Consider the following 13133-nt stretch of genomic DNA (forward strand, 5'->3'; position numbering starts at 1 on the left):
AGTCCATTAGCTCTTTTTCTGGAGGTGGATAGTATGTTCATTATGAGATCTCTGGAACTGTGGTTTGTGTTGATCAGCGTTCCAAAGTCTTTCAAAATTTTTATCTTCACAGTTATTTTCACAGTTGTCTTTACAGTTATATTTACTTTACAGTTATTAAATTGTATAAATTATTATTAAAGTTGTTCTGATTCTGCTCATTTCACTCAGCATTAATTAATACAAGTCTTCCCAGGTTTTTCTAAAGCTACCCCCTTCATAATTTCTTACAAAACAACAGCATCCCAACACATACATATAACTGTTCAGCCATTCCCCAACTGATGGGCATCCTCTCAGTTTCCAATTTTTTGCCACCAAGAAAAGAACTCTATAAACAATTTTGTATATGTGAGTCCTTTTCCTCTTCCTTTAATCTCTTTGGGGTATAGACTTAGTAGTATTGCTATGTCACACAGCATGGTTTAAAAGTTTTTTGAATATAGTTCTAAAATGATTTCTAGAATGGCTGGACTAATTCACACTCTATTCAAGAGTACACTAAAATATTTGTTTTCTCACACCCCCTCCAGCATTTATTATTTTCCTTTTTTGTCAATATTGCCAATCTGATGTGTGTGGGGTGGTACCTCCAGAGTTGTTTTAATTTGCATTTCTCTAATTATTAGAATTTAGAACATTTCTTCCTTATGGCTACCGACAAGTTGGATTTCTTCTTCTGAAAACTGCCTGTGTATACCCTCTGACCAATGGGGGAAGATGGGTCTTATTCTTAAAAATCTGAATCAGTTCCCTATATATGAAAGCTTTATCAGAGAAACTTGATGCAAAGATTTTTCCTCAATTTCCTACTTCTAACATTAACTGCACTGATTTTGTCTCTGCCAATTTTCTATAAATCTTATGCAATCAGAACTGTCCATTTTACCTCCTGTGAACCTTCCTATCCTGTTTGGTCATGAGCTCTTCTCTACCCACAGGCCACTTCTCCATGCTCCTCTAAATTGTTTGTGCTCTCACCTTTTATGTCTAAATCATGTATTCACATGGAGCTTGTCTCTGTACATGGTGTGAGGTGTTGGTCAATAGCTACTTTCTGCCATACTGTTTTCCAGTTTTCACTGAATGGTAAGTTCTTTTTTTTTTGTTTTTCTTATTTTTTAGGCAATTGGGGTTAAGTGACTTGCCCAGGGTCACACAGCTAGTAAGTGTCAAATGTTTGTTCTGAGGGCAGATTTGAACTCAGGTCCTTCTGACTTCAGGGCCAGTGCTCTATCCACTGCGCCACCTAGCTGCCCCTGAATGGTAAGTTCTTGCCTTAATAGTTGGAATCTTTGGGTCTTTCAAACACTAGGCTACTGAGCTTGCTTGCTTCTGTATATTGTGTACCTTATCTGTTCTACTGATCAACCTTTCTACTTCTTGTAGTACCAAATTGTTTTAATAATTTTGGCTTTGTAGTACAGTCTGGGATCTGGTACAGCCAGGCCTCCTTCCCTCCCACTTTTTCCCCCATTAATTTCCTTGATATTCTTGACATTTTGTCCCTCTTCCAAGTATACTCTTGTTCCCATACCCTCCTGTCTTCTAGGTAGCTTGCTCTTCCCCCGATATGATCAGTCTTTTTTTTTTTCCGCCCATCTTCCATCTCTTCTGATTCTCCTTCCCTGCCCTGCCTATACAGTTTGCTCATCTGTATAATGAAGGAATGGGAATACCTCTTGCTCTTCATGGCCACTTTCAGACTTTCTATCTACCTCTAATCACTCAGTAACCTTTCTTCCTTTGAGGTTCACTTTATCCAAATTATTCACTTGTTAAAGATTCTGGTGATTTATCTACAATAGGACAGTATTCCTCCCTTTTCTTTTTTTGGGTAATATGTCCCCCCCCCCCAATACATGTAAACATTTTTTTTTAAGGTTTTGAGCTCCAAATTCTCCCTCTCTCTCCTTTTCTTCCCCCCTCCCTGAGATGGTAAGCAATCTGATACGTTACACATGTGCAGCATGAGAAAGATATTTCCACATTGCTCATTTTGTGGAAGAAAACTTGAACTAAAAAAAAGAAAAAAAAAGAAAAAAAAGTGAAAAACAGTATGCTTCAGTCTGTATTCAGACACCATCTATTCCTACTTTTTCAAGAACTCCCTTTCCTGGCTCACCAACCTCCCTTGCTACTCCAACTTCTAACCCCTCCATTATGTTCCTTCACACACCCTCACCTCCCAGTTTTTCAGTCTATTCAGCTATTATGACCTCTTCCATGCCATTTCAGGGGGAGTCAGGAGGGTGGTAACACCAATGATCTTGTCTCCACCCACAAGTGCTCGATTTCCATGAGATTTCTTTATACGATTATGATTTCCTATTGTTCTCTCTACCTTATTCCCCTCCTAAAACTTTTTTTTTAAATGTCTTCTATTCCATATGACTTCCATTCCCTCTACTCCTCAGTCATTTGCCAGCCTAATGTCCCTGCTCTGGCCATATTTTCCTTTCTTCCTAATCTCAACCACTTCGTGTATGACAGTTTATCTCCCAACTATCTATCTTATCCTCTCAAATCTTTTGCTTTTTTATCCTATCACTGGTCATGCTTGGTCACCCCATACTCTCATCAACCATGTTTTCTGCTTCAAATCATATGCTGCTAAACAGAGACATAAGAAATCATGCAATTGTGCTTACTGGGTCCATTACGCATTTATGTTCTCTAATCTCAAGTGGGTCCTCCATGCACCAAGGCAACCCTTGCACCTCCTCCTTAATTGATTCTCTGTCCCACTCCCCACAGTATCTATCTCAAACTATCTCCTCTTCTCAAGCCTCCACAGCAATCTCTCACCCTTCTCTCAGCTGAAGACCTTGATTTGGATTAGCAAAGTCATTCACTCTGGGCTTCCTCTTCCCTCCTCCTCCCTAGCTACTTCCCTATTCCTATCTTAACTCCAGTTTCTGGGGAAGAGATGGGCTTTCCAATACATATACCCTTCATTCCATCCCTTCTGCCTTCCCAGCAGACACACTGTCCCCAATATCATCTCACCTCTCTCTAATCTTTAGCCTCTTCTTATCTAATTAGTTCTTTCCCTGTTACCTATAAATATGCCTGACTCTCCTCTACCCTTAAAAGTTCATTAGCTCTTAGGATTCTCATCTCTCTTGCATCTCTTCTCCCTTTCTTATTCAACAAGCTCCTTGATACCGTCTACATTCAGAGTCTCCATTTGCTCTCTCTCTTCCGCTCTCTGCTGGCAGTATTCCAATCTCACTCAACAGAAAGTATTCTCTCCATAGTTAAAAACAATTTCAGCTGCCCAAATTAATGGTCTCTTCTCAATCTGAATCTTTCTTGACCTCTCTTCACTTAGTACAGCACCTAGAACAGGAACATAGTATGTACTTGTGGATTGCCTAGACAAGATGACCTTTGAGGTCTCTTTCCAAAAGCTTTAGGCCTATGCTAGGTCTTCTTAGATCCTAACAAATTCACTTGCCCGTGCTATTATGCCAAGTCACTATTCTTGCCCGCTTTTGCTGCCCAAAGGTTTCTTTATTTCCTACTCACTTATCAATTCCTTTAAATCTGGCTTCTGGCCCTACCCCTTGAATGAAATTTCTCTCTCCAAGGTAATCAACAATCTCAACTGCTGAACCCAATAGCCTCAGTCAGTCAGGCCTCATTTCGCTTGGTTTCTGCCACAGTTACTGAGGCTGCTGATTATTCGCTCCTCTCTTGGCTACCAGACATTGTGCTCATGCTCTCTCTTTGTTCTTCCATGTGGCTCTATACTCTGTTTCATTCTCTCTGTTGGCTCATCCTTCTTCTGTCTACTAAAGGGAGCCTGTCTTGGTCAGCTCTTTAACTCTTACGGGTTCAGTCAGCATCCCTATGCACACCACCCCCAAATCTCTCTCTCTTGACCAACTCTCTCTAGGATTCCAGTCCCGTATCACTGTCTATTGGCATCCTCTATGTGAATGTCACACAGGCAGTTCACAAACTCTACATGTCTAAGACATAACTAATTTTCTTGCAAAGCCCCTCAAGTCAAGGGAAGACCAGGTACAGGACCACTCCTTCTACCTTGTTGATGGTACTAGCCAGCATTTTTCTAGTCACTCAAGGTTGCAACCTTGGAATCACCCTGTGACTCTTCCCTCTCCCTTAACCCTTACATCTAATCAGCTGCTGAAGCATGTTGAACATCCATGACATCTTTTGCACTCTTCCCTTTCCTTTAAGTTTAGGCCCTTATTACTTCTTGTTGGGGCAGCTAGGTGGTGCAGTAGATAGAGCACTGGCCCTGAAGTCAGGAGGACCTAAGTTCAAATCTGACACTTACTAGCGTGTGTGACTCTGGGGCAAGTCACTTAACCCCCAATTGCCTAAAAATTAAAAAAACCAAACCTTATTACTTCTTGTCCGGATTACTGCCACAGTCTTCTAATTGCTCTCCCTATACCTAATCTCCCCACCTCTTGAATCTATCCTGTACTCAAATTCCGAGCTGATATTGCTAAAAAACAGTTCTGACATGTCACCCACCCCCAATGGCCTTTAGGATGAAACACAAATGGTAAATTTAAAGCTGTCTACAGTCTGAGTCCCATTTATCTTTCCTTCATTATTTCTTGTTACTTCCTTTTACATACTTTCCATTCTACATGAAGTGGCCCACTACTACAGCTGTTCTCCATGAAGGACGTTACTCTCCTCCCCTCCCTATACCTTTGTACAAGGCACACTGCCTTTTCAAGTCTCAAATGCACTCACTTTTCAGTTCCCCCTTGCAAAGTCCCTAGTTTCTTTCCAAGCAAATCCTACAAAGGAAGTGCCACCTCCTACAAAAGGCCTTCCCTTATACCTTCCTGCCCTCCCTTCCCTGCAGTGATTAGCAATCTCTCCCTTTTAAAATTATCTTCTATATAATTTATGTTGTATTTACTTTAGAAAATAATTGTACTTTATTTACTTATGAAAATGTATCTCCTCAGTAGAATGCAGGAAGTTTAGATTTTCTGACCTTGTACATAGTAGAAATAAATATTTACTTAATTTAAGTAAGCCCTGGAACATGAATAGAGCCTCCTAAATGAGATATATAATCACTAAAGAATTCTATGCTGACAATTCTCAAATCTATAATCTCGTATCTCCAGCTGTTTTTGAACTGGATGTCCAGTAGACATCCCCCTAAAATCTTCCTCCACCCCCAACATTCCCCATTACTGTATTTTTGCTTTGTTTTGTTTTGTTTTTTAATGGGGCAATGGGGTTAAGTGACTTGCTCAGGGTCACACAGCTAGTGAGTGTTATGTGTCTGAGGCCAGATTTGAACTCAGGTCCTCCTGACTCCAAGGCCAGAGCTCTACCCACTGCACCCCCTAGCTGCCCCGCCTATTACTGTAGCTTCACCATCCTCCCAGTCCCTCAATCTCGCAAGCTGGGAGTCATCACCAACTCCTCACCATCTCTCACCCCAGATCCAAGCTGTTGCCAAGTCCTGTCAATTTCAACACTGCAATATCTCTTGGATATACCTCCTTCTCTTCTCTGACACTGCCACCCATCTGGTGCAGGCCCTCATCACGTCTGGATTACTGCAATAGCCTGTTGATGGGTCTACCTACCTCCAGTCTCTCCCCACTTTAACCCATCCTCCATTCGACCACTGAAGTGATTTTACTAAAAACGAAGCTCTGACCTTAGTCAACCCCTCTCCCCTTAATAAACCCCACTGGGTCCCCAGGATCACATATAAAATGCTCTGTTTGGGATTCAAAGCCCTCCATCACCTGGCCCCTTCCTACCTGTCCAGTCTTACATCTTACTCCTGAGGCGTCCTCTTCAATCCAGTGACGCTGGCCTCCTGGATTTTGAACAAGACCCTCTATCTCTTGGCTCTGGGCATTTTCTCTGACCATCCCCCAGGTCTGGAATGTTTTCCCTCCTCAGTTCCTACCACTGCCTTCCCTGGCTTCCTATAAATTCCACCTATAATCCTATCTTCTATAAGAAGCCTTTCCCAATCCCCCTCAATTCCAGTGCCTTCTCTTCTCTCTCTTAATTATTTCCTATTTACCTTTCATATAGTTTGTTTGTATATATTTGTTGCCTCCTCCATCAGGTTAGGAGTTCCCTGAGGGCAGGGACTGTCTTGCCTTTTTTTGTGTTCCCAGTGCTTAGCACAGTGCCTGCCACACAGCAGACATTTAAAATAAATGTTTATCGATTGACTAATCATACTTAATAATAAGTGAATGAAGAATGACTGCAGTCTGGACTATGATAAGTAGTAGGCTGTAGAGTCATAGAAGTGGTTTACTAGTACATAGGAATGGACAAATGAATTAAACCCAGAATTGATTAGGAGGGAAAAGGGTTGGACTGCATTTCAGGAACTGATCAATTTTTAAAAATTACTCCAACCCCTACTGATAGGAACTAAAGAACCATGACAGAAAAGTTCACCTAACCAACTTTAAAATAAAAATTTATGACATGATAAGGTACTGGGATTTTATAGTTTTACAAATTTAGGACATCTTGCACTTAGAAATAGCAAGAGTGTCTATGTGTACATGAAATTTTAAGAAATGTAAAATCTATAAAAGACAGAAAAGAATTACTTTGTGAGTTTTTTTGTCTTAAGGTTGACTTTCTGATTTGGAGGACAGCTAGTGTTCATTTCTGATGAAGGCTTTTCAATTAGTTCTGCTGCTTATCTGCTGCCAGGCCTTGCTTGCTCTATTCTCAGTGTCCTATGCAAAGACCATGGCAGGCATCAAAAGCGTTAGAGGTAATTGTGGTGAGCTTTGAATAGGTATGGAAGCTAATTTCTCATTTTTTGCTAAAGCACCTAAGCTTTTTGGTTGCACTCTCTTTTCTACCCAGGACACATTATTGACCACTGCTTACCTCTCCAACCAGCATCTCGTATACAAGCACACCAAGCCCCCACCAGTCCACAGCTCTTGTGTAAGATGTTTCAGTCAAGACTTCTGGAGCTAGAAATTCTGGAGTGCCACAAAATGTGCTTGTTCTGTCTCCAAAGCCCATTCCTGAAAAACAGAAAAACCAAATCATTTCTTAGGTACTTCATATGTTCTTTTTTTCCCCTCTAGAGCTAACATAAAAACTAGGAAGATTGGCAACTTCCTAAATAAAAAATATATGAGGAGATGCTAAACTCACATATCACTTTGGTCCTTCTCCCAGCATACCCCTGCCTTATCATTTTCTGATGAGTAGTAAGAGTGCACAGAGTGGTGATTTGGCTAAATATATAACAGCCAACTCAATCCAAAATAAATAAATAAAATAAATTCAATCCAAAATAATTTTAGCTGTTAAAATTATTTTCTATTCTCAGCATTCTTTTGTACTAATTTCATAATGGACTATTACTTTTTCTTCCTTCTTCTAGGAATATATATAATGTGACTAGAAAACTAGATGGAAAAAATTCCATAGAAAAAGTTAATAAGAGTAAAAACCCACAATCTAGATAGTGAGTTTCTAGATAATCAAGTGTTGGCCAAGGTTATAAATACAAATTTGTCATGTAATACGAGAACATCATTTAGTACAATTAATTTTCAATGTGCCTATTCCTATAATTAATACATGTAATCATCAAATGTATGTTGTACAAGTTAGTGATATTATTAAGTGAACAAGCATTTATTATAGAATAGATATTTCCAAAAGGCTGAAAATCTCTTATATTATTATTTTTAAAAAGCAAGTAAAACTTCATGAATTCCTTAAATAGTTAAATAGGGCATAAGGAAATATCTACATTTGACAAATAAACTCTCCATACACATTTGATGCTTCAAGTAACCTGGCAAAAATCAGGAAGTCATTTAATAGAATAGGGGGAAAAAAATCAGGTCTCCTGCTTCTCATTCTGATGTCCTGTTCACTACTACAACAAATTTTTATATATTACTTTCAAGGCATAATAAAGTATTCTTTTGTTTTGACTATTTTCATCAACAGTAAAAACTGTGCCTACATTTTTATATAGTTTTTTTGGCGGGGGGAGAGGGGGAGAGTGGAGAGAACATGAACCTGTAGTCTCATCAGAATAATGTGCTCTCAGTGTAGATCAGCAGCTGACTCAGCAGCTCCTACTCAGAAAGTCTACTAGGGGACTTGCGGTGGGCCCCAGAGGCAGGCCATGAATTTGTTATGTCACAGCTAGCTTTCCTTTTATATGTTGTCCATGTATATTTTGTCAGAGCACAGTTATTATAGTTCATTCATCCAAGGGAAGCTGAAGGACAGCTCACTTAACTTGGAAGTATTTTAAATCTTATCTGCTATGTCCCTTGTCAATGCCACAGGCAAGAAAATATATTTGATGTGTCCATACCCACTAGCCATTATTTCCACTGATTACATTCAAACTGCATCTCTAACCCCAAATGTATTAAATAAAAAACCTCACCCTTGATATTTTCCTTTCCAATGAGTAGAGGGGTCAACTACTTTGACCACTGAGATGCTATTTGCAAAATGCTTTGCAAACCTTAAAGTATAATGTAAATGTTGGTTATCACCATTAAATAAAAACCATTAAGAGATAAGAGAAGCACAGGTGAATCCAGAAAATCTGGGTTCCAGGCCCACTTCTGACACATCCCGGCTGTAAGACCCTGGGCAAGTCATTTGGGCCTCTCAGGGCCTCAAGCAGCTCTCTAAGGCTGTAAATTTGCCAAGAAGTCACCAACCTTCACTGGTAAAGGGACCTCCCTTATATATACCAGTGAAATCCCCTAGATCAAGCTCAAAGAAATTAAAAAATCAAAGTAAGAAACAAAAGAAAAAACCAGACCAGTGCTAGACAGCCCCTTCCCACTTGGAAAGGAACTATGGTGGTGTGGTGAAGAGGAAGGACTGAATTAGTTAACAAATAGCTCTGGGACAGTCTATCAATATTAACTTAAACCTGAGCACTTTTATCTAAGAGGGAGCTCTCTGGCAAGATGGCCAATGAACTGACATATTATTAGAACAACTAAATCAAATCAAGATGTATCTTCTTGAAATAAAAAATAAAAACAGAAGAAAAAAGGAATGTGAAACAAAAAGAAGGCACATTCACAGTTAAGAGATAATCAAAGAGTAGGCAGAACTGTTCTCAAACGGCCAAAGGCAAGAAGAGACACCAGGGTATAGATTTTCTGATCACTGTCTCTTGCAGTGATAATAAGCAGTAAGATCACCAAGATAACTGCAGCTTACATTCCAGCATCTGTTGGAGAGGATAAAAAGGTAGAAAAATGCTGTATGAAGAATTTGACAAGCTCTCCCAAAAAAGTCAATGATTTTGACATTCGGCACCTTAACTATGAAGGTGGGCATAGGGGAAGATGGTGACGAGCATAATGGAAACTGTGGCTCAGGTCTGAGAAATCGAGGAGGTTAAAGGACTACTGATTGCTTATAAATCTCAGACCTATTCAGCAATTTATAATCCTAAGAGTCGCTTGGGGCACTGAAAGGCTTACTAACTCGGTCCATTCTTATATAGGAAGAAGAGAGTCAATTAATGCTGGATACAACAAGCAACAAGAAGTGCAAAACCCATAAAATGCTTTAGCTAGCAAAGAGCATGATGCAACAGAAAGAAAACTGGATTCAACTTCAGAAGAACTGGGTGTGAATCCCACCTCTATTACTCTTTGTGGCCTTGGGCAATACACTTGGCTTGTCTGGCCTCAATTTCTTCATCTGTAAAATGAAGAGTTCGGGCTTGATGGCTTCCACTCTGTCCTCTATCTCTAAACCTATAAGCCTGGGATTCTTTGCCAAGCACAGGGGTGTGGCAGGAAAAGGCAGTAACAATGGTTTGGAAGACAAATTCACGCGACATTACAAGGAGGACGGAGGAAAACTGTGAACAAGATCAAGGTACGGAGTGAGATCCAAGTGAGCATCATCAGACCCAATGAGTAGGCTCTGTCAGCGTCTTTAACAAGGATCTCTTTTGAGTATCTCATGGGCTGTCAGATTCTACCTGAGCCAGGCAGGGTGAGTGGACCAGAATACCTCACAGTGGGGAGAACCACTCTGGGCAGCGACACAACCCTGGAAGTAGTTACATGCTATCTCAGGGCATCGAAGAATCCAGAAAGGATACAAAAGGCTGCAGGCCATGTTACAAATGGGGAAAAAAAAGGCAAATGAAAAACCTTCACTACCCACCATTCTACAGAAAGATACTTTCTTACCTTTATGAGAATAACTTAAACATCAAGGATATCATTAGTGAAAATGAGAAATGGAAATAGAAAGACTGTCATAAATGACTCTACTCGCAGGCCACATCTTTATAGTCAGAGCTGACTGAAAGGTACAAAGAATCTAAGATCCCACTGTTTTTCTAAGCACAAAAAATACCATCTTCTGCAAAGAATAAAAACAAATCTTAAGCTTTGAGTGTTTTTTTTTTAAAACAAGGCATCATTCATATTTACGTTAAGATCACACAAGAGTTTTTAATAAATGCAAGTAACAGACACATCTGTTTATTAATATGAACATGTGAATAACTGATTGCTGACATCAAACAAGGCAAGGTATCTGACACCATACTGGAGAGCAGCAAGGTCCAAATGGATAAGACATTATTACCGAGTGCTGGCCAGACTGCTCTAATGCTTCTGTTTGTGGATGGTAGTGAGCTGACTACATCAAGACCCAGAATGTTAAGAGGGCCACACTCAGGAGACCGCTTTAACAATCCATACAGGGAGAACCAAATGAACGAAAAATACCTGTTGTCTAGCCTATTATGTATAGCTAGAAGACCATTCCCCTGAGTGAACATATTAATACATATATCTGGGACAGACACTGCAGGTGACTAATGAGCAGTGCTCAGAATTGAAGAGGAAGAAGGAAATGGCTGGATAACATCTGAAAAAAAACTGCATAGTAGCAAACAGTTAATATTTATATAAAGAACTTTAAAGTTTACAAAGTACTTTATACATATTATCTCCTTTGATGCTAGGCCCTGTAAAGTAACTTTCACCTTGCATTTAGAAATGATTCCTGCACCTAGAACCAGGCCTCTACATACCACTTCCTGGCCATTCCCACAACATTCCTGCACCCCTAAATCTCCACTTCTCAACTCCTGTTTATGTAATGTTTTTCTCAATTAGAAGTTTCTTAAGGGTGGAGACTGTCATGTTTGCTTATATTTCTATCCTCAGTGCTTAATGCCAGTGCCTAGCATACAGGAAACATTTAATAAACCATTTCTCTATGTAGCTATCTATCAATCTCCTAGTTTTAACAACCCTAGGCTACTGCCTAGCACAAAGGCCCATTTTTTTTTTCCCCAACAGAAATGCTTTCCTGACAATGTCATATGTTTGTGAATTTAGGAATGCTCAATCACGGAAGAATCAAACTTTGTGTAAAGCGAAGTACCATGGAGAGATGCATAATGCCGATAAATAGGCTATGGTGTGTTTCCAAAGATGACCATATAAGTTCACAAGGAAGAGATAACATTGAGGAAATGGATGACAGGAAAATGAAAGAGGCTAGTCATGTGGCAAGAACAAAAGAGAGCAGATGAACAGCTAGTTTTCTACTTGTATCCATAAAATGTACAAAGATTTAAAGGAAGGATTCTAGTACGTTAAGTAGACACTGAAGAAAATCTGTGGAAAACACAAACAAAAATATAGAAGGAATGAGAAAGTATGAAGAGACTGCAAATTACACTAATGGAAGCAGTACCCACATTGATAAGATCAGAGATTCACTGAATTAGTGAATTTAGAAGAAACTGATTTTTATGTATCTCTAAGTAAGGTACTGAGCCTTCATAATGCTTTTTGTACAATGCTTAACAGGGACAGGATCAATTAGCTTATTGGCGCTTTTCTATAAAGACAATTAGCGTATGAAGAGAATGCTCGTCTCCCATGATGATATCCAGCAAATTCAAGTGTTCAATCATGTCAATGTAAGACATTAAGGAGTCATCATGGAGCTGAAGGAATACTGAAATAGGAATAAGAAACCCGTATTTCAGATAAGGCTTGGCCCCTATGACACTGAACAAATCATTCAACCTCTTTCCAAATCTTCCAGTATTCAGATGTGGAGGATTGGATCTGATTACCCTTCAAGTCCCTTTCATCTCTGAACTTTTGTGAAATTCATAATAATATGATAATTAAAATATGTGGACAATTCAAAGGATTTTTAATAGAGAAAAAAGTAAGTACCTGAAACATACCTTCCCTTTCACAAGCAATATTGGTAACTACCAAAATACAAAGGAACAATGAGGCTTTGAAAAATAACTTCAATAAAAGTAAATTACCTTCTTTGCAAAGACCAAAATCAGCAATTTTCACAAAGCCCTCTGTATCTAGCAACAAGTTATCTAACTTCAAATCTCTATGTGGGGAAAAAAAGAAATGAAAAGAAATTAAAATTAATGTAATGAAATGAATATATAATCTGGTTTAAAAAATAAATTCCTTCACTAATAAATGGCCAAATATCCTCTTTATCAAGTATAGGTTTTCCAAGTTCTGATTTAGGGTTTAAATCCTCTATTGAAGATTTTTATTTTTTTCATCTCCTTTTGGCAATACGTACTGCTTTGCTTGCAAATATGATAAATGAGAATTCAGTTTTTCCTGTTATGGTAGGAAAAAAAGACCACACTCAAGGAAGGAGGGTTTTATCACTTAAGAAAACAAAATTAAAATAAGGAACCCCAGTGCCATAAAACCTCATCAAAATCTGCCTTCTTTCATTTAGAATTTGTGACTTCAACCTGAGCAAAGTTTAACTTTGCATTATGTAGGAAGGAAGGATTTGCCAAGTTAATAAGTAGTCTAAGGTGTGGAAAGCATCTTTTAGCTACTTGAGAGAACATATGTTTTACAAGGATATTACCACAGTCCTTTTATTGATGCTAATCATAAACTGATTCTTATCTAGGTCCAGACTCTCTATTTAGGAATACCTCCTTGGCACTTAGTTTGAATTATGGATTTATTTGAAAGGAGTGAGATTCTTAATGTAAATGAGCTACTCCATAAATTTTATTGGTCTTTCTCTACCTTGGTCTAGGCAAGTTT

The 13133-nt window shown here is 39.0% G+C and overlaps 1 protein-coding gene across 3 annotated transcripts in view; it reads right to left on the reverse strand.

Moving 5' to 3' along the window:
• LOC114031066 (serine/threonine-protein kinase N2) overlaps positions 1-13133 on the reverse strand; it is a 170512-nt gene that overhangs the window by 9047 nt on the left and 148332 nt on the right. For all 3 annotated transcript variants that reach the window (XM_027846085.1, XM_027846083.1, XM_027846084.1), the window contains exons 18-19: positions 12365-12441; positions 6925-7067 (exon numbers count right to left, since the gene is read on the reverse strand). In XM_027846085.1, the coding sequence (XP_027701886.1) occupies positions 6925-7067; positions 12365-12441 (220 nt within the window). The remainder of the gene's footprint in view (positions 1-6924; positions 7068-12364; positions 12442-13133) is intronic.

The sequence above is a fragment of the Vombatus ursinus genome, unplaced genomic scaffold (genome assembly GCF_900497805.2).
Source record: "Vombatus ursinus unplaced genomic scaffold, bare-nosed wombat genome assembly UNPS02015035.1, whole genome shotgun sequence".
Taxonomy (NCBI): Eukaryota; Metazoa; Chordata; class Mammalia; order Diprotodontia; family Vombatidae; genus Vombatus; species Vombatus ursinus.